This window comes from Peromyscus eremicus, chromosome 19 (assembly GCF_949786415.1).
Source record: "Peromyscus eremicus chromosome 19, PerEre_H2_v1, whole genome shotgun sequence".
NCBI classification, from domain to species: Eukaryota; Metazoa; Chordata; class Mammalia; order Rodentia; family Cricetidae; genus Peromyscus; species Peromyscus eremicus.
In genome coordinates this window covers 35,800,140-35,826,209 of record NC_081435.1, presented here as the reverse complement: position 1 = coordinate 35,826,209, position 26,070 = coordinate 35,800,140, and the positions used below count along the sequence as shown (strand labels likewise).

The following is a 26,070-nucleotide window of genomic DNA, read 5'->3' as shown; positions in this document are numbered from 1 at the left end:
GAAACAGTCTCTGTCGGCAGGCATGGGTTGCAATCTTTTCTCTGCGCTTCACTGACAGGGGCAGCATGGATTTTCTCCATTTGTCCACTCCCCTAAGTAATGGAGGTTCTCCGGGAATCCAATTAGCACTTTGACAGACTGTTTTAAAATTCGGCCGTGTTCCCTCTCTCGAGTCTTGTTATGAGCACTGACGGAGCTGGAAGCAGTCCGCACAGGGTCAGACAATGGTGGCAGAGGTGACCGCATGGGTGTTTAACATGGTTGCTGTTCTTGTGCTATGACCAACCTCCTTGCCTTGCCCCGTCAAACACGAGTTTGGTTTTGGACGGCTGCAGTATGTGATTGATGGGGCAATGCCAATGAGCTGTTATGCAGAAATCGAAAATGATAGAGCTTAATGTTCCCTGTACCATGATTTTTATGATTTTTTTTTGATTCCCCTTTTCTCTGAATGACCATTCTGTTTGCTGTTTATGATTTGTTTCCAACTTCCGTTTTGTTTTGCCGAGCACTGTGTGGTATGACTTGGTGATGATGTTCCTCTGTTGGAAAAGTCTTCGTTCCTTTTCTGACTCACTATGATGTCCCTCAACCTGACCCCACCTGTGGTCTCCTGGCTTCCTTTCATCTCCTGATGTTAGTGCTTTGATGACGTCACATCCTCGTGTTCGGCATCCGCTGGGATGCTGGATTTGTCTGGGTTTCCTAAGGGCCTCTGCGGGCGCTCTTTTCACTGGGCCAATTGTCTCATGGGAATGTGACACATGTGTGCTCCAGCTTCCGGAGCCAAAGATACTCTGGAATTGTTTCTAAGATGCTCCACATTTCTCCACGACGCAGAAACTGTGTCTGCTGACCAGCATCTGAGGAGGAGGAGGAGGAGGAGGAGGAGGAGGAGGAGGAGGAGGAGGAGGAGTCAAGTGTCCAGTGGCCTTTATTTGCGCCAGTGACAAAGCATCCGTGAGCAGCGTGAGCCCAACTGGCTTAGCTCTGCACAGCCACGGACTGACCTCGGGCCGGGCCCATTCTTTGTTCACTCCACCCTCCAAAACACATTTCCAGAGTATGTTTGCTGCTTTCCCTTTCTTTTCCTTGTTATGTCTTTGGTCTTGGTTTTAACCCTGTGCATCCCGCACCTCCGTCACAGCACCGTCCTCCTCACCCTGCCGTCTAACCCCCTTCTGCTACCATTGCTCTTAGCCTCCCCTTTCGAAAGAGTAGACCCAAGCCCTCCGCCCACCCCCACCCCCCACCCGTGGAATGTTCCAAGGCTCTTTCCTTCTATACTGTGAGTAGCGTTCAGAAGCTGCGTGGATATACCACCACACTGTAACAAAGCATGAGAGGAAACCTGCAAGGCACAAAGAAGCATTTTCATAGAAAGTGAAGTCATTTTCTCTCTCAGTACCTGGCCTTGCTCTTTATTACCCTGTTGGCCTTGTCTAATGTCTCTGGCCTTGCTTCTATTCTTTAAAAATGCTTGATGTTTTCCAAGCCCTGGATTCATTAGTAAAAAAAAAAAAAAAAAAAAAAAAAAAACCACAGCCAACCGCTGTTTTATCTCGGGGTCCCTAGATATCTGGAACCTCTCAGGCCAACCTTTTAATCATGGACTTGATAAATTAGATGCAGCCCTGACTCCTTCTTTGTTGGTTTTTGCCACATCTAAAAATATATATTATGTATCCATCCAATAACCATTGAGGTGGTAATGGGTAGTTACAAAGGGGCTCTAATTACATATAAATAAAAGAGAGAACCCGGTTTATTTTTAGGTCGGGCCTTACTCTCCACCACGCCTCCCCACAGCAAAAGATGCAAGAGCTTTCTCTTTTTTTAAATTAGACAGACTTGGGGGGAGAACGGCCACTGTTGTAGCCCCCTTTCTCTTCCTGAAATCACGAATGGTATAAAACCGGATTCCCAAGATGCAGCAGGCAGTCGGGCGGGTGCAGAGCTGCCATAAATATGAAACGTCACCCCAAGCCTGCTATTGGTATATACGAGGGAACTCAGGAGCAGAGGGAGATCCCCTCTTCAGACTTCATTGAAGGCTGCACTCGTGAGTCCTCTGAAAAGCAGAGGAAATGGTAACCCGAGAATTAAACGTTCTCACTTGGTGAGAAATGGCATGCTTGTCCATTTCAGAAAACTGAGAGAGTGAGATGCTGTCACCTGGTCATGCTTAGTCAGAAAGAGACGGTCACTGTAGACAAGGGGCAAGAAGGAAAAGCAGCGTTTAAATTGAAATACGATGAATAGTAACTGTAGACAGTATTTTAATCAGTGTGTAATTAGTTTGGGAAATACGCCTCTAGTAAGACTTGCGAAGTCTATGGGGAGGATGAGTGGAGTGCCCATGTTTTTATGCCCGTCCTGAATGCAGCTATATGAATTAGAATTTGTCAGTAATCCTCTTTATTGCCAATTGCTTATTTTCTGAATGCACCATAGCCTATGATGGTATTGCCTCCCAGTGGGATGTGTAGCACCTTACATGGAATAAGGATGGTTTTGGTGACCTGGGGACATGGTGGCCTTCGGGAATAGCGAGTGCTATGGAGGGAATGTGTGCCCCCTCTTTCTTAACTGTGTCTTAATTGTGGTTTCCTCTCGGTTCTTTGTTGTCAATAGTTTCCTAAACTTGCTGGTATCCCTGTGCAACCGATAGCAAAAAACAGGCTTTAGATTGGAGCTTTATCTTGCGACTGGACTTAACGAGAATGAATATTGGTTTGCTTCCAGTTAATATTTTTAAGTTAACTTTCTGTCCATGAAAAGTGACAGTCATTTTTTATATAAAAATATAACACTAATGTGAATTCTCCATGTGAAATATTGTAAAAGTTAATTTAAAAAGCAAATATTACATAAGGAGTCACAGCGGCGGTCTTAAGGTATACTACTAAGTAAGTCATATGGTAAGACTTGGTGTAGCTAGAGCTGTAGAAATGGTCCCTGACTTAATAAAGTTTGGGTAGTGCTGGCCTAGAGGGACTGAAAGAGTCCGGTAAGGATGGAACTGCTACCAAGCACACTGTCCTTGGCACTGGGAAGGAGATTGGATGGCTGACAAGCCCTGGGCTGTCTGGGCACTTCAAGGCCAAGTGACCATGGGTCAGTGCTGAAATTGACAACCCCGTGTTCTTCTCATTTCTGTCCTGACAGCCAAGCTTTGAAGTTGGGCAAGAGAACTTTAGTCAAGTATGAGTTTAAAGACAAATGGATTTAGACCATAAGGAAATTCGCCTCTGTAGCCTTACAGGCACCTGTCACGTTTTTCTCAATCCACGAGCTCCCTAGAATAGAAGGTGGCTAGTTTTTAACCACACGGTGGCCTGAGGGAAAGGTTACCTCCAGCAGCCCGGCTTCTTCAGAGCTGTCACCGGGTCCCCTGTCCTGAAAATACATACACTGACCCTTCTTCCCTTTCCCTCCGCTCACTCTGTGAGCCCCAGACCTTCAGAGCGAGGCCCTCTGTGCTAACAGACTGAGGAATCCATGCTGCCGGAGTCAAGTACACTGAACCACAGAGCACAGGTCCGGTTAGAGTTGTAATACTCGCCAATGCTTAAAGCCTCCCTGATTCGGTGTTTTAGAGCATGCCAGTTCTCCCAAGAAGAAAAAATGATTTCTTGGCCCTTATCAAACTTTTTACAAGTGGTTTTATGCACAGAAAACGTTACACCTCCTGATAGTAATGTGAAGACAAACAGCTGCCTTCTTGACTTAAGCCAGATGTTTTGTGCTCTTTCTTCAGTAATATGCTGCAAAAAAAAAAAAAAAAATGTTTCCTGGGGTGTCTTAGGAAAAATTAATCACTGATCCTAAAGTGCAGTTTTGGATGCCATTGAGGTGTCCTCTGGGCTAACTGAGTGAGACAGACACACCCCCTTGCTGTCTAAGGCATATCCAGCTGCCAGACCTATGAGACACATGTAGAAATGACAATGACAAAATGCCTATGTGGTCAGCGTGGCCTCTGTGAGCCAGATCAAGACATACACTGTCAACGTTGGGAACAGCCACAGGCTGCCAACAACAAGGGTGTGGCACGCTGATGACGCTGTGACCCAGACCATTTTCCTTCAGTGCCAATATCATGGCAGTAATGGATCCCCAAAGCGGGAGGGGAGGATAATGGGAGTGTCGGAGAGAGGACTTCTGTCTAAAGTGTTGCGAACACTGACTTCTTGAATAGCTGGAGCTTTCTCTAAAAAGTCTGCAACCGGCCGGGTGGTGGTGACGCACGCCTTTAATCCCAGCACTCGGGAGGCAGAGCCAGGCGGATCTCTGTGAGTTCGAGGCCAGCCTGGGCTACCAAGTGAGTTCCAGGAGAGGTGCAAAGCTACACAGAGAAACCCTGTCTTGAAAAACCAAAAAGAAAAAAAAAAAGTCTGCAACCGAACCACACTGATTGCACAGTTTTCATGTAGCATCACAGTCATCTTCGGATGTGATCGTGGAGCATGACTGGCCTCCAGGAAAGTTCTAGAGAAAAGGCTGCTATCTTGTGGGTCCGGTGGTGGGAGGAGCAAGGGGCCCTTACCTCCACTGGTCAATCTGAAGTTCAAAACAACAAGACGAGCATGCGTGGTCAGAGGCAGGGCAGCTGAGAGGGGAGGACAGGCCGTAAAGCAGAGTTCGTTGGTTGCCGTTTGAGGTGTTAGAGGGAAGGCACCCTGTGCTGTTCGTGGGGAAATGGTGCACATGCAGCTCCCGACGGTAAGGAAAAGAGAACTCTCAGAATGCCAGCGTTTCTAAGTGTACGTTGTACTGCGTCCGCCCCATGAAGAGTTTAATATCATTTTTATAGCTCTGTCAAGCTGTGCTAACCTCCAAAACTTTCAAGTCTGTATCAGAAGTGTTCGTGGGCTGGTGGAGGGGCCCAGTGGGCGAAACCCTGAGGACATGAGTTTGATCTCGGGAACCCACATGATGGATGGAGAGAAGTGACAATCGTAAATTGTCCTCCGACCTACATGTGCATGCTATGGCACCAGCGTGTACACACACACACACACACACACACACACACACATACACACACACAGCAATTTTAATAGCTTTTAAATGACTGTGAGAGTCATAGAGCTATGGAAACACAGTGCTGGAAAGTAGAAAAGGAGAACTGCTTGGTAAAGTACAACGTGCTCAGAGAAATTTGAACTTCAAATATACTTAAATACTATTTTTCAAATATGTAGATAAGAGTGAATGCTTCCAGTATAAGCATATACCAAATATTACATGAGACATACTTTTAAAGCACTATTGTTTATTATCCAAGTTTATATTTAGCAAGTATCCTGTCTGTTTTTTCTACCCGAACCCATTGGTTTATCCCAGTTCCCTCACGCGATGTACTTTCTCCAAAGCATCCCTCTGTGTCTGAAGTTTAACAGCTGCAGAGTCCTGCTTTGCTTCCTGTTGCTGTGAAAGTCACCATGACCCAAGGCAGCTCGGGGAGGGAAGCCCTTACTTGGCTCACACATCCCAGTAACAATCCATGCTGAAGGGAGTCAAGCAGGAACTCAAGCCGAATCAGAGGCAGGAATCATGGAGGAATGGTGCTTACTGGCTTTCTCCATTCTTATAGATGGCAGGACCACCTGCCCAGGGATGGCATCACTCACAGACCAATCCAATGGAAGCAGTTCCTCAATTGAGCGTCCCTCTTCCCAGATGATTCTAGCTTATGTCAAGCTGTCAAAAAGTTAAGTAGCATAAGTAGACTCCATGAAGCTGTGCTAATAACTTTGGTCTCAGAGCTGGCAGATTTAGAATAAACCATATCAGAGCACTCAGTTTAAGAATTCCTTCTGTAACTGGCCACGATGGCCCAAGCCTTTGATCCCAATACTCAGGAGGCAGAAACAGGCAGATCTCTGCTCTGAGTTTGAGGCCAGCCTGGTCTACAGAGCAAGTTCCAGGACAGCCAGGGCTACACAGACAAACAACAACAACAACAACAACAACAACAAATCCTTCTGTGATAGTTTCATCACATTTGATTTCAGGAAATAATCACTAAAATTTTTATATCCATCAGAAACATGGTACTGGTAACAGACACCCACTGAAAGTAGGCTCCAATTAACACTGTTATGGAGGAAGGCTCATAAGTAGAATTGCTCCCAAGCAAGACAAGTTAATAGATTTGTTGTTTTAAAGTCTACTTAGCATGAAAGTTTTGGTCAACTGTCCTGTGATCCATATAGGTGTTTGGTCTCACTTTCGTGCTTGTTTGTTTGTGGGAGACTGAGACTGAGAAAGCACTAGGAAGTAAAGATTCAGTAGTGGTGACGGGAGCCGTCGTCTCAAAGAAAGACGAAAGAACAAACTCTTAGGGTTGTGGGGAAGGCTGTCAGTGAAGTGTATGGTAGAAAAGCATGAGAACGTGAATTCTAGTCTTTGCAACCACGGAAACAGCTAGATATGGTGCCTTGTTCCTGGAGCCCTAGTACTAGACATGTGCGTTTGTACCTGTGCACAAATACACACAGACAAAAGACAGATGGCATCCTGAGGAATAACACCCAAGTTTGTCCTCTGGCCTTTGTACACACACACACACACACACACACACACACACACAAAACAAACAAACAAACAAAAACCCTTAAAAGCATTCCTCTGTTTCTTTATTCATTCAACAAACGTCTATGCACAAATGTAAGTCTTGTACTGGATGTTAAAGAAGATACAGATTTTGTTTTATTTTGTTTTGTTTTTTCAAGAGAGATTCTCTCTGTCTAGCCCTGGTTGTCCTGGAACTCACTCTGTAGACCAGGCTGTCCCTGATCTCAGAGATCCACCTGCCTCTGCCATCTGAGTGCTGAGATTAAAAGCGTGCGCCACCACTGCCTGTCGAAAATACAGATTTTGATAGGAACCTGCACAGAAGCAGTTTCCAGTTAGTGGGTGAGATACACAGCTAGCTTCTGGTGAGACCGAAGCAAGTCCGTGCAAGAGAAGTCAAGGACAAAAAATGGGAAGACAGAGCACTGGTAAGGTAAAAACAGGCCATGGCTGCTTCCGAGTAGGGTAGACTAGGGAAAGGCCTTGAAAAGCGGTGGAGGAAATGGTGGGTGTCAGTAACAGGAAAGGGTTGGTGGGGAAATGGATGTCAATAGCAGAGCAAGAGGGAAAACCATTGCAAGGGGAACAAATTGAATGGACAAGTCACAGAGCTGCTCCAGCACTGGGTGAGTCACTAAGAGGCATGTCATGTGCGGTGACTAAAGTGATCCAGAATGTGAAGGGCTGGAATGTGAACTGAGATCAAAGTAAGAGCCCTGAATGTCATGCTAAGGTGTCTTAGCTTTTTTGGCAGGCATGGGGGTAGAATGGAAGACAGCAGAAGCCAGAGGCCCGAGGAAAGGAAGGAAGGAAGGAAAAGACAAAGGTTGATTGTCAGTGATGTATACACCAGCCGGCTTGTTGGGTCACGTGTGCTTCTGGATTACATATATTCTAGGAATTCGGGGGAGGGATTTTTGTATCAATTTTAGTTCTAACAAGTTTATTACTGCTCATTGTTGACATTTTTCTGGTAGATGCTCTTGCCAAAGTAAGCTCCTGATTCCAGGGAAAGCCCTAGCAAGCTGAACTCCAAATGAGGCCTTCTCTGCCCCTTTAGTTAGGTGCTGGAGTATGTGATGTGTAACATGTTTCACCCGTGACAGAACTTGAAGTCATGGGAGGCTAAGAAAAAAAGTGAAAATGTAATCCAATGTGTTACCCTTCAGCTTTAGAATATTACTTGTCTCCCCTCCCAGAAAGAGAATCTACTTGAGTGCTCTCTCCCTTGGGAAGGACCTAGGAAAATGGTGCTATGGACAACGTGGGCCTCAGGGTGGAGGATGTGGGGACTTCCTGGGTGCATTTGTCAGGGAGGAGGCTCAGGCTGAGAATCCCATGCAGACAGTGCAATTGTTCCTCCGGTGGTGCAGGCAAGGATGTAGATCTGATCTAATTAATTTTCTATCCTCTTGACAACCAGCTGAATTCATCTAAGGTCTTGATGAGATTATTGTGGAAAGGGTAGAGAGGGAAAAAAAAAAGTTAAATGTCAGCCATGCAAAAGCTATTACATCTCCCTGCCTGCCTGAATCAGTACACCAATATTGGAATTTCCTAGAGACACCCACTAAGCCCCCTTTTCCACATAACACCCATTTTCTTCCAAAATGAAGGTCTTAAATTATGATTAAGAAAGCTTAGACTTTTTTACTTTTAAAGCAGCAGCTTAAACCGTGGTGTATTAAAGAAAAGAAATTTGCCGTCCAGCTGTTCTTCTTGCCTTTCCTGTGTTCTCAGGCCCTATCGTTCCGACATGACACTTTACCCCACCCTTCCCCTCACTCTCCTTTGGTTTTTTTCCACTCTCTCCCATCCTTTGTACAAAAACACACACAATGACAAAGTTTCCTGACAGCTTAATGGAACTTTCAAGGACTCCGGGGACTAGGCTAGGCATGATCTTATTAACAGAACATCTGGAGCAGTTACACACTTGCTCTTTAATTGATTCAACTGCACTCTGTTCCCCTAGATTCTGTTGTGTCTTCCTAATGAAATTGTGAAGAGTCAATTTAAGAGTTTGGGTCCCATGTAAGAATGGAAAGATGATACTAACTTTCTCTCAGAGCTTACTCAGTTTTGTGTAGTTTGTGAGTCTGAAGACTTCGGAAACAGCTTGCTTTCCAACCCTCAATGTTCTGTGGGCAGACTGGTCTACAGAGGGCCTAGGAAAATGGCTAATTTCCTAAGGATAGCTTCTCTTTGCCTAATGGCCTCAAACTCTAGCGGGCTTGCTCCAAACATATAACGAGCCCCACTGCCCCAGAGAGAAAGGACATGAAAAGCTTTGCCCTCTTGTTGGTACCAGGGAGATACAGAGTGTTCAAAGCCATCAGGATAGCCCTGCCAAGAGCACAGACTGCTGGATGGACTGTCAGCAGCCCTGCAAACTTCACCAGACATCAATCTCTTTAGTACTTGAAATCTCAGCAAGGCCCTAGAGCAAACTGCTGAAACCTGGTTGGGTATACTCAAATATCCTGGGCACGAGTTAGATGGGATCTTCATCAGTGTCCGAAAGCCCATTATTCCAGACAATGTGAAGGTTTGTCATCTTCAATTAATAGTTCCTAATTTCTTCTAAGTCTGCTGCTTGGGAGCTGTCTGTGTGGAGCGGTTCATTTTTAATGGAGTCATTGGAGTTCTCCCACCCTGGTTATTTTTAAAGTTTATATTTTTACAAGGATGCATTTCTTTTCAAATGTGCATCTACCATGACTTCACTGGAGTCTGAGGCAGTGCTTATGAATGGCACAGAAATAATAGAAGTTCTGTATGGACAGCCACTGACAGGGCTTTCTTCAAAGGGGAAATAGGTGTCAAGAAATTTATAGGGCTGTAAACTGGATTATGCCTAACCTTTTAGACATATTAAAGTATGTCATTTGCAGTCCTCCAGCCTCTTGTTATTCATAAATAATAGATAACGCTGGACACAATCATCTGACATTTGTTAGGGTAATAAATACACCCCAAGTGCTGATTGGCCTTGCACTCTGTGATTTAAAAGCACACAACAGAAATTTAATGTAACTTAAAAAGTCATGCATTTCTATGGGTTTTCAGATTCAGTTCGCCTTTACAGACGCAAAGTGCCAGGTTCCATTGAGTACACTGCCATGCTGGGCATTTTTGGTATCATAAAGCAGTACTTTAACATTGGGGTGAAACATGAACTCAGGTTCCTCTTACCTTCCTGGGTTCCTTTTCTTGTGTCTAGTCGTGAAGAGGTAGGGGGAAAGATTTTTTTACATGCCCTGAGCAATTTTCAGTGGTCATAAATGGAGTTTAAGGAGCTGATTTGGGGGTACTGTTAGATGGGTTTCATTAGAGGAGGCGACTTTACCCAATGCTGGGCACTCCAGGCATTCTGCCTCTTCTACCCCTGAGATCCAGACCTCCCTGGGCTGATCTGATCGGGGACACATCTGAGTTATGTAATCAATAACCAATCAATAACCAATGGCCCCTCTTACAGAGATGGGAACATCATGTCTTCATGTTAGGGCCACTAGAGGCCATGGGCATCTTCCCAGGAGCCATGGAACTAACAAGTTGGGGTGGCTTTATTTGGTGTTATGAGTGTAGTGGAATATTTTAAGGTACATGTAATATTTATGTCAGGTATTTACATGTACATCCCCCCCCCCCCCCGAGGCACATACACATGAGTAAAAATAATAAAATCTTTAAAAAGATGAGAGTAATGTGTGCAAGGAAAAAATATGATAGATTTAGTTGTTTTCTAATAAAACAGCATCACTTTTGTATTCTTTGTCAGAACATTAGTGTTAATCAGAGTAAAAAAATCACACACACACACACATATATAACCTAAAGATTTGCACTTTGAACACCAAGGCACACTTGGTTCATTTACTTCTTATGTTTTTCATAAAACATTTTTGGAAATCTGATTATCTATTGCCTCAGTTGTGTCTGAAATAGGGCTTCAGAGCTAAATTGTGTAGATTTGTTTTCTAAAACATTGCTGGTGACATTGAAGGCAGGGTTCAAAAATGTTAGTGAATTCGAGAAACACCAGTGTCAGACCCGGCTAAGATCGGATGCAGAGGAGGGTCTAGGCTGGACCTGTCGAGTTGTGTCTTTAACAAGTTCAAGGTGATGCTGATGCTGGGGGGCACTGACTCATCACACTGTTCAAGTTGCTGATGGGGTATCTTTGAAGCACGTTTGCCAAGACTTGGGGCTGTATGTTTTAAGCTTTTCTTCTCCACTCTTAACTAACACAGTTAGGTTGTACCAAAGTATGCTTTTACAGTCGTCTATCTTGAGACCATGTTCAAGGCAGGCAACTCACCGAAATTCTAGAAACACTGCTGTTGTGTTTTTCCTGAGCAGGCCAACTGCTCTCCATGTGTTGATCTGCTAAACACATTTCATCCTTCTAATAACCCTCATCTTATAACCTGTGTTTCTGGGGCTGATGGAGAGACATGCCCACAGGTCACACAGTCGGTTATTTATAGAACCAAATCTCGAATCCAGGTCTTTATGACCTCCAAGTTTATATTCTTAACTACCACCTCCCAGTGTCCTCTTGGAATATTATCAAGGCAGACCTCTTCCCTCTTATTTGTTTTATCTTTGCTTTGTAGAGAAAAATCAAAGCCCCACACATAATCCAAACAAAGAATTACCTGGATTCCCCAATTTTATAAGGTGACTCGGTTCCCCATTTCATAGTGCGATGCCTCATTTTAAGGCAAAGGAAAGAAGACAGGATGAGACCGTTGGTCTGATTTCAGGGACCATGTGGATGTTAAAGATCACAATCTTACTTAGAAAGAAAACCTTAGGACAGGAAAATAAGCCTTGAAAATTGTGTAAATGGGGCTGAAGATGGCTCAGCTATTAAGTGTTTATACAGCTCTTTAGAGGACCAGAGTTTCAGTGCCCAGCACCCACATCAGGCAACTTAAAACCACCCATAACTCTGGCTCTAAGTGGGATACCTTTACCTTCCACTGATGCTAGGATGAATGCGAACATACATATCCATGCATACACACACACAATTAAAAATAATAAAACTAATTTTGTACAAAAACTTTTTAAATCTAACATAATCACTAAACTTATGGGGATAATAACAGTCCTAAAGCATGGGCCCACAGACCGACATTCCAAGGCACGGCTTTAAAAGTTAATCTACTGTGACTCTCGGCCCAACAGAGACACTAGGCTACTGTCTAAATGCACCATCCCACTGGCAAGGTCACCTCTAAACCAGCAGAGCCACAGAGGATGCAGAAACCAAGCGCAGGGGGAAATGAAGGCAGCATTCCTAATAAAAATGAAGCTGAGCGAGTTTCACACTGGCTCTCCTTTCTCTGCCTGTGAAGGCATCTTAACCCCAACTGTGTCCATTTTAGAGATGGTAGAACTGGCAGAGGGCTCATCTGCAGCCAGCCACAGCAAACATCCTTTCAATGTTGTGAGTCCTAGATGGGGGTTCCTAACTAGCCAGGGCCAGAGGCTGCCCATACTCAGCCATGGTGAGTCACCTAACTTTAGACATCTCGAAGACTAGAGACTCCTCCCAATGCCTAATCTATATCGTGCCAGGAAGCAAAAAAAAAGAAAAAAAGAAAAAAAGAAAAAAGAAATAAAAAGGAAAGTTTGAGCTACAAATTCTGAGCCCATTTCCAGGGCTGCTGGCATTTTCAGTCTATCCCAAACCATCTGGTTAGCGTTAGGCCCTAAGACAAGAAGAACACCGTTTCCTGCCAAGATAACCACAGAAAGCTCCCATTTCATATGCCCTGTGGTCATCCCTATGGGCTGGGGTGTGGCCCCGAGGAGAGATTGTCTGCAGTTGAGGCTTTCCTGCTGCTTGTTTTTTTTTTTTTTCCTCCTCTTCATGGGGATTACAGTGGGCTCTGTGTGGTTAGCCCTGGCGGTTCTGGCTCTCGGTTGGTCCATTCATTCGTATTGCCTTGGAAGACTCTGAGCGTGGCAGTTTGTTGCAATAAGATTTTCAAACAAGAAAAATTGGGTTGTTAGATTCTATTCACTCAAGTTGTTATGAGGATTTCAAGGAAATTGCAGGCTTGTCTTACTATAAAGCAGAATCGAGAGTCTATTTTTAGGGAATTCGACTCTGGGGCTTTTTTTGGGGGTTTGCCATCGTTCTTAGTTCTCAGACCCAACACAAACCCCCTCTGGCTCAACGATGGAGGAAATGTCTGTCCATCCTCCTTTTCGCCTTTGCATATTTCTCTAAAGGACACAGAAAAGCTTTGTTGTCTTTGTGGTCACCGGGTCCGCTCGACACAGATGCCTATTAATCACTTCACTATGGAGACAGACACATCCATCATACCACCGCAGCTCCCAAACAGGCAGCCCACTGAACCAGGGTGAGAGGCTAAAGTATGCACTTAACCATTTCGAGTTTCCCGGCTGCCTGCATCTTAGACCAGGAGAGAGGTCATTGGAGGGGTCGGAGCAGGCTCAGGTTTTAGCTTCATAAGCAGAACTGATTTGATCTCTTTGTCTGTTTTGACAGGTCCTGTAGTATCTCCCAGGTCTCTGTGTAAGTGGCAGGTGATAGGTACACTTGAAGATTGAGCATTTTAATTTTAGAAAGAATGATGATGATAATAATATGATAGCTGTGCTTTAGGTGCAAGGGTACTTGGCTCTGGTTTCTTCGTAAGCTAGTGGTTTTTCAGTAATGAATTCAATATAGAACAAAGCAAGCTTAGAGGCCGCTTCCCTTGACAAGAGGAAATAACTTTCCTTCTAAGACTGCCAGGTTTTCTAAGCACATTTTTTTTTTTTTTTGGTCATTCAAGGCTATTCCTGTCCTTCTCCCAAATGCATGTAGCTTCTAATTGTCTTAGCTCTCCTCCAGCTGTATCCATTCACCCAAGCGTTTATTTACAGTTGGTTTAACAGATAGCTGCTGGACATCGTTCTCCCCGGGAGTGAGGGTTGAATTCATTTCTCTTAGAGCAGCTTTGCTGAGGAAGAGGAACATAGGGTGTGCATCTCGCCAGTGAGGAACTATAGCAGAGAAGAACAGAGCCGAGATGGCACGTAGCAGGTAGATCTGGCCCGGTGGGGAGTCCTTCTCCATCCGAGCTGCGACTCGAATAATAGAGCCTCATATGTGAGAAGGTGGGAGATGTTCCCGGACAGAAGGGTCAAGGGTTTGTGAAACTCCAGTACCAAAGGACAGTGCAGCAGGGTGGGTCACACTGACGTGTAAGGAACCAGAAGGGCGTTAGACTCCTCCCTATTGCTGAATAAAGCTGTCACCCTTCATTAGTCCCCCCCCCCCTTTTTTTTTTCTTTCTGCATTTCTACAGCCCTACATGTCTTTAAGGCTCAGCTCAGTCTCATCTCCTTGTTAAAGCTTTTGTTCAGCCTTGGAGCAGGAGTGCAGTATCCTATTCTGTTTCTATACTTCGGGTGGAGTTAAGAGCAAGGTCTGCCTTCTTCCTGGCTTCAGCCTCCCGGCATTGTGCTTTAGTGTGCTCAGGAAATGTCTGATGAGGGCAGCCACAAAGGTGCTAATATCAGGAGGCTGAAAAGAAAGACACCCAGAGAATCTCAGCCTAACCCGAGTCAGGAGATAGCATCGTGTCTAGAGTACATTGTCCTGGAGGCCAGATGTGACCCCCACGCACAGATGAGGCAGGCACAGAGGAATCATAATCAGAGCGACCTACAAGAGCCACTCTTCAAAACAGAGGACTGGGGTCCTGACATTTCAGGATTCATTTGCAAGGTCATCCTGGGAAGATTCAGGACTGTATCGGGTTTGCTCCTTTTGGTTTTACAATCTATAATTGCTCTTATTTTGAATCATGTGTGTGTTGCAGGGCCTGGGGACGGTATCCTTCATAATCTTTTCATTGCTTTGGCCTCTGAAGGGCTTCAGATTCCCTCACTGAGGCCTCTAGGCAACCTGAAAACTCTCACTTCTAAAAAGACAAGAAAGCACAGAGACACTACCTTTCTTAGTTCTTCCAGTTTAAGGCCTGGTTTCAGAGAACTCTGTATGTTTGTGCTCCTTGCTTCCTGCAGTGGGAAGGTGGAAATGAAGATCCATTTAGCGCCTTATGACTGGTGAGACATAGCCGGTGGTTAATGAATCAATGCAGAGCACTTTTCAGATCCTGTTTTCATTCCTAAGGCCCCATTTTCAACCGGTGAGAACAGACGTCCTGGGGATTGATAGAAAGCTATCACCTGCCCAGAGTGGAGAAGCCTATTCTTTCCTCCTGCCATGTCGGGGCACCTGGGCAGGTGAGACTGTCCCATCCCCAGGTTTCCATGCAGCATCTGAAGCAACGGGTGTCCATTGCGGCCCCAGCCTGTGGCCCTTAACCCTTTGCAGGGATGCGTTTGTTTCGAATTAAGGAATCTCACTGGAGCACCCAGTCATCACAAATCACCTTTCACCTGCATAGGCTCCCTTGGAATTATCCCAGAGCCCACTTCTTTTCATTTATAAGACAGTTTCTCCTCTTATTGTTTTGAGCAAATACCTGGGTACCTTTGTGGATCTCTCTTCATTTGTCTGATGGGTGTTACTATCAAAATGATCAAAACTGAAGACCGTTTCCTTCTGAGACCTCCAAAGCAAGGTTATATAGTCAATCCAAAGATGAATCACAGGATCATACGGTTAGAAATGTATTTTAAAATGTCCCTACAATGTACTGAAAACCCATATATATGGTCAATAGTCACTTATTAAACTACATAACTCTGAGTCCTGGGGAAGGTCAGGGTGACAAGTGTGAATGGTGTGGCGACCGCTTCAGGGAGCTGGAGATGTGTTAGTCCACAGGGCATCTTACTGCCCTTGCTGGGTTTTGCTCAGTATTTTCCAGCTTTGTTTTAATTATTTCAAAGTTGGGGACCTACACGCTGTCCGGAAATAAAAACATTGTCTGTGTTGCCTTGAGTCTCCTCATCTCTTTGGCTGTCCACATTTGGACAGCACATGGAGCAGGAAGGATGTGTCTGCCCACCTCCCTGGGGAGATGGATAACTAGCAGACTCAACCAGAGCTGCTGTGCCTTACCGCTAATGCTGAAGCTCTCGGAGAATCACTGACTCACCACTTACCTTCTGTGGAGTCTTCTGACATTTAGTGTTGACCCCATGTTATAGATGAAAAAAACTGAGGTCCAGAAGTGTTAAAAGCCACTCTCCAAAATGTCACCAGTCTATAGGTGAGGACCCAAGACTCCAGACCCTTGGAGGTCTTACGTCATGCTGGTTGAATCAGCCCCACTGGGTTGATTGAAGTTCAAGCCTTCACCATGGCTAGATCACAAAGTTAATTTAATTATTGCCATAAATGCTCCTTTGTTGATTTTCATGATATACACAGAAATCTTTAAGTTTGGAAGGCATTTCCAAAAGTAAAATCCCCTTTCCTAGCTTCACTTTCTATTTAATACCTGGTCTGTTTTGAACATGGAGCTTGGGGTTTCTGGATTTGTCTAAACAGATCAGTGAACCACCCCACCCCCCACCCCACCCCCGCCCCAGGCTTCAGTCACCTAAAAGATGAAGAGATACAGAAAGGTTTTCTGTTTTTTGTTTTTGGCACTATTTACACAGCAAAATGAGACAGAAGAGAATAGTCGTACCACTTTCCTGAAAGGTCATACCCTACTTGACTTGTTAACAACCAGAAACCTGAACTCACATGTCATCAGCTAAAAAAGTCTTTGCTGGTGAAAGAGTGAGTGGTTTCTATGAGTCTCAGAAAGCTAAAGACCTTTACATGAAAGAATAATATTTAGGAGCTGAAATTATGCATAAGAAGCGATGGATAAATGTGGTAACTGGACAGAACCCCCAGTGAAGTTAATGGGTTGTTGTCCTAGCCTTATTGTACTGAAGTCATATTCTGCTCACTACATGGTCGGGAGGGTGTGTCTACAGGCAAGGGGCTGGTAGGGGCTGAACTCAATCCCATGAGTGAACTCATTTTCAGATGAGCAACTACCCTCTGCTAAAAGGGCAACCTGCAGGGGGAGGGGCTGGCTCGGTGCTGCTTTGTGTAGGAGCTGTGATTGCAGACCCGTTGGCATTTCCTTAGAGACGGACGTATATGACCAAATGACGCACAGCTAGTTAGGATGCTCTAGTTAGAAGATTTGATTTGCCAGTCTTCAGAACAAAGACCATTATCTCCTGGGGACTAGCCTTCTAAGTAGTTTGTCCCCATACACAGTTGACATCCAACAAAGGACAGGGTGAAGGAAGTAGCTTCCTTGCGTTCCTCTTACTCATCACCAAACTTGTTGTAACGACTGAAAACACACTGCACCTGGTTACTGTGTCATTTGGGGGAAGATGTGAAATGGGGAGTCCTTATGATACCTGGTCTCAACACTTAGCTTTGGTTTTATCCTTCCCTTGGACCTTCTAAACCAGTGGTTCTCATCCTGTAGGTCATGACCCCTTTGAGGATCCAATGAGCCTTTCACAAGGGTCACCTAAGGCCATTCTGTATGCCAGACATTGACACTGAGATCCGTAACAGTAACAAAATCACAGTTATGAAGTAGCAATGAAAATAACTTTATGGTTGGGGGTCACCACAACTTGAGGAACTCTATTAAAGGGTCGCAGCATTAGGAAGGTTGAGACTCGAAACTGAGAGCCATTTAAATTCTAGAACACCGAAGCCCATTGTAGGCAGCTTCCTCTAATAATTACACATTCCTTGGGAAGACGGTCCCCACTAAATGTGAGCACCTAAAGAGACTCTGTGAAATGCCCATTGTGGTGGGAACGTCCTTCTGTGGATGGGAGTCTTGCCGTGGTTAGAACCATGGAACTCACCAAATCAATGAGAAAAAATAAAATAAAACCATTTTATTCACAGGTGTACACATTTGTTCGTGCGGTTGTGTAGGGAGTAAAGAATGCGCGCGATAGAATTCCATACACAATCAAAACTAAGGGAAAATCAGTTGCTATTTGAACACAACAACAAGGAAATGCAAATTTTAGGAAGAAATTTTCATTAGCACATTTTCTTTCAGGCATAGATATGAAAACATATTTGAATGCAAGACACCCCATCGTCTGGGGAGCACCACACATATAATGTGTGAGTTAGAACCACATTTCCTTGCTGGTTCACCCCCCCCCTCTTTGGTTTTTACCCTTTAAAAAGCTCCAGAAGATAAGTCTGGAAATATTTGAAAAATGTCACATTGGGAAATTATTCAGTGGCTTACCATGTTCTACTTGTGTTCCGTGGGGGACCTTGATCCCTCATCACCAGGGGTATTTGTTTAATCATAAAATTTTGCATCTTAAAAGGTGTTTGCTACTTCTGTTTACCCCCACTGGAAGTCAGACTCCTTTGTCACAGGACAGCCACCTCCCCGGCCCCCTACCCCCACTCCACCCCCATCCCACCCCGGCAGGCACAAGTGATGTCACAGTTGAAGAGGATTGTTGAGAGAGAAGAGTGTGATCTTCCAGCTAGGTCCTCTGGGTTTCTAAACCATCACTTGAGTAATCAAAATATTTTAGTCAGAAAACCCCTCATGACAGAGCTGTGTTTCTTCTAGGTCTGGGCTGTGACATTTAAAATGTAACAGCAACAGTCACCAAAGTTTAAGGGATGAGTGGTGTGAGTTTGGGAATGGATAGAGATTTTTTTATTTCATTTCATTTTAATTCAATGCCACTTACACTTGCCAGCAAAATACATTAAACACATTCCAGAAAGAGTTGATTTAGCAGGTGAAAAATCTGTCTCCAGAGACCAGACAAGGTACATTTTCTGTCTTGCCATCTTTCCATAATAGGAACAATGTTTACATTTCCTCGTGCGGTGCCTCTAATGTATTCATGTTCTTTCCCTCTCCAGAGGCAGGGATGGAAGTATTTGAGATTTTATTTTTTTAGCTACCGGCGTCAAGCACTTAGGATCTGAGGGCTGTGGTGTCTGTTCACACTTGGTATTAAAAAATAAAAGCTTCAGTGTTTGCATTTGATTAGAACCGCTCAGCTTGGTGGCTGATTAAGCAGGGATAGAAAAGGCAACTTTTTTTCCAGAAACCAAGCTTCTTGGTTAATGTAGTGGAAGGTAATAGATGGGGGTAGCCACTTAATTTTTATTAAATCGAAGAGATCAGCTCTGCTGAAGAATCTCGTAGTGACAGCAAGCCCTAAGAGTAATAATGGGACCTGACACTTTACAAGCCCACAACGGGCCCCTGATTTAAATATTTTTTTCAGCTGCTGCACATTTACCTGAAATCGAGTGTGGCTTTTCCTTTTTTGATGCAAAATAAGTGTAAATATTGTAACCTGTGAGCTTAAGCTATTTTTCACTGTGGTGACACAAAGCCTCCATCCTCTTGTGGCTTCGAAAGCAAACATGCCTTTCTCCAGACAGAGCCCCCCTGTTGTCACAGGCAGTCCTCAGAAAAAGGCTGAATGGAAAGCTTGGGTTGTTGGGTGATTTGTTCATTTAACATCCATAAAATAGCCGCTGCTTCCTCCAGACTCAGGATAGCGCATGTATTCTAATTCTGTAGAAGGTGGAAGAGATCAAAAGGAAAAGCCAGATAAATAAAGTGTCAACCTGCCATCGTCCTTAGAAAGAAGTTGAGAAATCATGGACCAGAGAGAATGAAAGCCACAAGGAAGACAACAAATAAAATTAATGTACATACGTCCCGGGGCTGGCTGGGGTGGTATGGGGGCAGGGAGGATTAATTAGTTCATGTTTGGCAAGCTGCACCCTGAAGACAAGCTATGCAGAGGTGCTGCTGTCACTTATTCCTGTTATTAATTAACAGTGTGATTGCCAAACACCAGTAAGCCTCACAGTATGGTTTTGTTGTTGTTGTTGTTTCTTAATGTCATGTGCGATGTCTATTACAGGAGTGATTCGGGAAAGTTACCTCAAAAGCAACGACCAGCTTGTTCCTGTCACCCTCTTGGCCATTGCAGTCATTCTGGCTTTTGTCATGGGGGCCGTCTTCTCGGGCATCATCGTGTATTGTGTGTGCGATCACCGGCGCAAAGACGTGGCCGTCGTGCAGCGCAAGGAGAAAGAGCTCACCCACTCGCGTCGGGGATCGATGAGCAGCGTCACCAAGCTCAGTGGCCTCTTTGGGGACACCCAGTCCAAAGACCCGAAGCCGGAGGCCATCCTCACGCCACTCATGCACAACGGCAAGCTGGCCACGCCTAGCAACACGGCCAAGATGCTCATCAAGGCTGATCAGCACCACCTCGACCTCACCGCCCTGCCCACCCCGGAATCCACCCCGACGCTGCAGCAGAAGCGGAAGCCCAACCGGGGCAGCCGCGAGTGGGAGAGGAATCAGAACCTCATCAACGCCTGCACCAAGGACATGCCCCCTATGGGCTCCCCGGTGATTCCCACGGACCTGCCCCTACGGGCTTCCCCAAGTCACATCCCCAGCGTGGTGGTGCTGCCCATCACGCAGCAGGGCTACCAGCATGAGTACGTGGATCAGCCTAAAATGAGCGAGGTGGTGGCTCAGATGGCCCTGGAGGACCAGGCTGCCACCCTGGAGTATAAGACCATCAAAGAGCATCTGAGCAGCAAGAGTCCCAACCACGGGGTGAACCTCGTGGAGAACCTGGACAGCCTGCCCCCCAAAGTTCCACAGCGCGAGGCCTCGTTGGGCCCCCCAGGAGCCTCGCTGTCCCAGACCGGCCTAAGCAAGCGGCTGGAAATGCACCACTCCTCCTCCTACGGGCTTGAGTATAAGAGGAGCTACCCCACGAACTCGCTCACGAGAAGCCACCAGGCCACCACTCTCAAAAGAAACAATACTAACTCCTCCAATTCCTCCCACCTCTCCAGGAACCAGAGCTTTGGCCGGGGAGACAACCCGCCTCCCGCCCCGCAGCGGGTGGACTCTATCCAGGTGCACGGCTCCCAGCCCCCTGGCCAGGCTGTGACTGTTTCGAGGCAGCCCAGCCTCAATGCCTACAACTCACTGACGAGGTCGGGGCTGAAGCGCACCCCCTCGCTAAAGCCAGATGTACCCCCCAAACCCTCCTTTGCTCCCCTTTCCACATCCATGAAGCCCAATGATGCGTGTACATAATCCCTGGGGTTGGGGCCAGGAGTCGAAGCATCAGACGAGGCGAGGCACCCACCCAGCTCAGCAAGGTCTCCACTGCCTCGAGTATCCACCCGACCAAGATGGCCCTGGAGGAGTTGAGGACGCTGAGTCCTCCTCCCTGGGACACAGGGACACTCTTGAAAAGCAGGCCATGTGGTTTGGTGAAGGTTAGCTACAGGCACGTCCATTCTCTTCCTTCACACTCCCCCACATCGTACAGCAGGTCGGACTCACGAAAGACTTCAGTATCATCACAAACATGAGCCAAAAGCACATCCGCGCCCCATCCCCACATGAACACACATGCACACCCCACACTCATATGCGTGCACTACACACACACACACACACACACACACACACACACACACACGTGAACAACCACCATAACATTTTGTCCCTGCTTGCATGGGACGTTACCAAACTGGGCTAAGCGTTCAAAACTTTAAAACACAAATACATTTTTCAAAAAAAAAACATGAAAATTAAAAAAAACAAAAAAAAAATAAAAATAAATAAAGAATTCATTGATAATTCTAACTCAGACTTTAACAATGGCAGAAGTTTACTATGCGCAGATACTGTGAAATGCCCGCCAGTGTTACGGCTTTGTTAAAGCAGGTAAATGCCATGTTGGGCAACGATGTCATAGATTTCTGCTCCTCTTCGCTTTTAATGAATAACGTGACCGTTAACTCAAGTAACTCTTATTTATTGTTCACCCTTTTCTTTTTCCTTAAGGAAAAGACTCTTCCAAATGCCACCGTATGAACAGCTCTGCAGAAAGCCCGTGGAAAGTTAAACTATTTAACGTGAAATCCATTAACTGGAATAATTGAGTTTCTTTATTTTTACAATAAATTCACTGAGTAAATAAGTTGGAGCTGGAATTCTGAGCTTTGTGTTTGGACTATCGGGTCAGTAGCAAAAGGACAGTGCTTAGAGGGGAATGTTGATTTAAATCTCCCAGTTAAATGGTCAGTTTAGTCTCCAACCAAGAAAAAAAAAAAAGTTTAAAAATCCTTCCAGATCCTAAATTCCAACCAGAACAGAAATGTTCAGAACGGCACCTATGCCCCATTGCCGGAAACATGGCTTTGTCTGAGACTCCCACTGTCACGAAGGCACCAGCTTGTGAAGCCCCTCCCATCTCATGTCACCTTGCATGTGAGACAGCAAACGAAAATCCACAAACTGTGTGAACTAATTAATATGCTGGCTGCTACCTTGCATACACTAGTGATTTGATCACACGGGTGTTTCGTGGGGTTACATCTGTGAATAGCCTGTTTTCCACATGTAAATTTGTGCCTTACACCCTGAGTTGTGTACACTTGTCAACTGTCGTTACGATCAACTTTTTCTTTTTTTTTTCCTACTTGAAATAAATGCAGATATTTATTTAAACCCCACCCTCCACTCCGCCCTCTGGAAGACTGAAGTCAAGCAGATGGAAAAAGAATGCAGTAGTGATGATTGTAATACCGAAGGCTGGGTGACATCCTATAGTTCCAATGCCTTCCGTTGTGCCAACTCCAACCACCCTTGGCTGTGCTAACAAGCATGTACCCTCCCCCTCGCCACGAGTGTTGTGGGTGGCAAATCCCCTTTCCCAGAGCTCTCTGCTCCCCTGATATTCCCAGATCATTTCAATATGGTGACATCCTCCTGAGCCGGCAGAGAAGGGGCTGAAGTCCCAGCCCTCGCCTCCGCTGTGTCCACTGACTGGAGAACTTGCTGTGGTGGTTGGGGAGGCAGATGGGAGGAGTCTCCAAGCTGTGCCTTCAGCACACCCATGCGATGCACAGAGAAAACCAGGAAGTAGACCGGGCAGGCTGGTCCCTGCTGTGATTAATGGGTACCCTAAAAATACAAGGCAAACCACAATGGATGCTGCAAAATCCATTTTTCTGGGGCAAAGGTTCTTTTGTTTTGTTTTCAATTCCTTTATCTGTTTGTGTTTGTAGAGGGTTGAGAGGGGGTAGTGTGTGTGTGGTTTTGTTTTGTTTTGTTTTTCTCCCCTTATTTTTCATTTGCTAAAGCACACAGAAGGAACCTTTGTTTACTCCCCCATAAACAAAGAATTGTCTGCACACTGTAACTATTGGCATTGTTTTTCATATAAACAGTTTATTCGGTGGTCTCTTTGTCTCTTTCTTTTTCCAGTTTGGTCTGGATTTAGTGTTGTAGTAAAAATAAAATCATAAAAAAAAAAACTTTCAGGAAAAAAAAAAAAGATTGCCAAGGACAAATTTGGGTTGGTTAGTTACTGTGTTGCATCTGCAATCAGAGCAGTCACCAGCCGAGGACAGGTGCATAGCCCTTTGTCCCAAGAGTCCCTTTGCTGATCAGTGAGGCTGTTCTTTGGGGTACTTAAGATGTCATTGGGCTTTATTTTGCCTGTAACCACTGTGCCCTGACACCACAAAGAATTTCTAGAAACAGATAACTGTTTTCCCCCTGGCCTTTCCTTTGCAAATACAAGAATTCAAAAGGTAATGGGTGTTGATCACCCTGTGACCTTCTCACCAGTGTTTGATTCCCAAGAGTATTGCCCCAGCCTGGGTGTGAACATGGGTACCATTGCCTCAGCTGTGTTACGGAGACCCATGTCAAAACCCACATCCCTGCATCCCGCAGCCCATTCCTTGTAGTGTTAACCCTGCAGGACCGCGTGTCTTGAGCTGGTCTTCAGCATTTCCGCGTTCCTCTCCCTCTGTGCCCTCGCCTTGTGTTGGGGGGATCGTCCATAAACCTGAGTGTGCCTTTACCTTCCACCCTGGCTAGACACTGTAGATGCCACAGACTTGGACTTACATTGGTTGTAAAGTTGTAAAAATATTGTGATGTCACCAACTTTTCCTTCCGTCTCCACACACCCTAACATCCGATTCACAGTTTAATGTATATTGTGGGGGGAAAAAGAAGAAGAAAAGTGAAAAAGAAAAGGAGGAAGAAAGAAAAAGCAAGGAAAGGGCTCTTTATTACTTATGAGTAATAAAACCGGACTGTTCTACGTTATCTTTTGTGTCCTGAATGCTTTTGTTTATGTCTTCAATTTCCATTTTTTTTAGCCACCCCCTCGCCCTTTCAGGATACATTCTCTCTCTTCCACCTCTATCTGGTTTCAGCAGTATAAATAACCACATAGTTAGACATATTCGTTTGCTGTATCCTCAGCCTGCTCCCTCCACCCAACTTATCGATGTGGTTTCTCTGCCTGCACCCACCCTGGAGCAGGAGTTTAGCAGAAGCCTCTGTAATTAAAAGGCAGAACACGCGTCGACTCCCTCTATTCATTTCGTGCGCTTTCTTTTTACAGGCTTGTTCCTCATCAAACATTTACGGTAGACTTGATAGTCAGAGATCAAGGCCAGGGTTTTAGTGTGGAGGGTCCACTAAAAATAGATCCTTGCATAGATGTGACTTCAGCCTTCTTACATATGGATAAGGTGGAGGGCGCTGGATTTTACTCCCTGTTAGCATTTCTTTCTTGTAACTGGGAAGATGGCTGGAGTCACATTGGGATGAAGAGCTTGACACCTCACCCCCAGGAAGCTGTTATGAGATGCCTATGTCAGGTTTTCCCCTCTGGAGGCATACTAAAAACGATTATTTAGACAAGTCTTTGGCTATGGTGTTTTAGTTGTGACCTTTAGTAGTAAAAATATGTTTTAAGCCAGTTTGAGTGTGAGAAGCTGCAGGCTCAGGGTGGGCCTCAGTTCACATCTGGAGTGATGTCTTGGTCTGGCCCAGTCATCTCATAAATCGCTTCCAGTTGAGTTCTTTTTTAAATGCACATTTGTATTGGTATATAGTCATTGTATCTAGTGATATATAGTCATTATGTCTAGTGATATATAGTCATTGTATCTAGTGATATATAGTCATTGTATCTAGTGATATATAGTCATTATATCTAGTGAACGAGCATCATAATGGCATTTTCTTATAAGCATGTCACATAATTGGCCATATCCACTAGCACTGTTTCTTGAAGTACATAGTGCCAACACACTGGGCACAGAGCTGACTGTTTTTGTCTCCTCGTTTGCACAGAGAGATTAGCATAGCTCCTTTAATTACCATTCAAAGGTAAGGACCAAGTACTGAACAAGTTCCCCAGAACCCAGGTCACACGGCCACCTTTGAGCTGGTCCTTAAAGGAAGCATTCTCTGGCCATCCAGCCCAGAAAGGAGCTAGCTTATGCCAAGGCAGCTTGTGTTGTGTCTGGGAAAGGAAAAGCTTGGATTGCCTTGAGCGGGGCCTGTGAGAACCTGTAAGGGCAAGGGTGAGGATGGACTGGAAGACCCGACTCTTATGTGCTAGGATTTGAACTACTGAGCACCAGAGCCCTCCCCTGCTTGCAGAGCGAGTAACCCATGTATCCATGCCCTTGAAAAGCCACCGGCAACAATGTGGAAAATGGCTGGTCCTAGGGCATAGGTGCAGGCAGCTGGAAGCATGCCAAGTGATACGCCCCATTGGTAGTGGCAACTTAAGGGGAAAGCCCTCATCCAGCTCCACGTCAAGAAAACAGAAAGCCACTCTGACATTGTCCATCCAAGGCTAGACAAAAACTTCTCTTCTTGCATGATTGGCAAGTTTGTCCCGCCCAGTTGTCCCCAAGTGTCCTCTCATAGAACTGGAAGGATGGCCCACAGCTGCTCCATTTAAAAAAATAATAATGGGGGAAGAGATGGGACTGAGGGGAGGATTTGCTTATGATCCCAAAGCTGATAGAGAACAGCTGAGCTGAACCCCGTCCATCGTCTCTTTTTTTTTTTTTTTTTTTTTGTTTTTTTTTTTTGTTTTTTTTTTTTGAGACAGGGTTTCTCTATGGAGCTTTGCGCCTTTCCTGGAACTCGCTTTGGAGACCAGGCTGGCCTCGAACTCACAGAGATCCGCCTGGCTCTGCCTCCCGAGTGCTGGGATTAAAGGCGTGCGCCACCACCACCCGGCCCGTCCATTGTCTCTTACCCCCATTCGCTCAGATCCTCAGAGCAGCATTCGATACAAAGACCTGATGCCTTCCCTCTATGACATCTCAACCTCAGTCCTCCTTCACAGGCCCCACACTTCCCCAGCTAGCTCAGCATACTGGGAACCTTTATCTCTGCCAAGGCAAGGGGTGGGCAGGAGCCCTAGGTGTGAGGTAGGCTATCCTTCCAGGGCAACCTTATACTTATCTGGTGCCGTCTACCGCAGTCAGCTTGTGCTGGCCTTGCGAGGAGGCAACAGAGGCTGAACAGGTGTAGCAAGTATTTTCGCTGGCGCCCCGGGGATGCCCCCACTTGGATGGGAAAAGAACATTTCAGACAACCCAGATTTTTAATTGCCGTGTTTGCTTGCTTGGGC

The 26,070-nt window shown here is 45.5% G+C and overlaps 1 protein-coding gene and 2 long non-coding RNA genes across 3 annotated transcripts in view; 1 reads left to right on the top strand and 2 right to left on the bottom strand.

Annotated features, from left to right (window-relative positions):
* LOC131895693 (uncharacterized) overlaps positions 1 to 17,980 on the bottom strand; it is a 66,094-nt gene extending 48,114 nt beyond the window's left edge. Inside the window, exons 1-2 of the long non-coding RNA XR_009375240.1 lie at positions 17,829 to 17,980; positions 15,694 to 15,894 (exon numbers count right to left, since the gene is read on the bottom strand). This is a non-coding gene — a long non-coding RNA (uncharacterized LOC131895693). The remainder of the gene's footprint in view (positions 1 to 15,693; positions 15,895 to 17,828) is intronic.
* The window catches only part of Sema6a (semaphorin 6A), a 60,949-nt gene extending 39,361 nt beyond the window's left edge, over positions 1 to 21,588 (top strand). The window contains exon 18 of the mRNA XM_059246181.1: positions 19,492 to 21,588. Coding sequence (XP_059102164.1) covers positions 19,492 to 20,693 — 1,202 coding nt within the window. The 3' untranslated portion in view covers positions 20,694 to 21,588. The remainder of the gene's footprint in view (positions 1 to 19,491) is intronic.
* On the bottom strand, positions 18,703 to 19,795 carry LOC131895694 (uncharacterized). The gene is made up of 2 exons (XR_009375241.1): positions 19,512 to 19,795; positions 18,703 to 19,136 (listed from the first exon to the last, which is right to left on the bottom strand). It is a non-coding gene; the product is annotated as an uncharacterized LOC131895694 (long non-coding RNA).
* Positions 21,589 to 26,070: the final 4,482 nt, after the last annotated feature.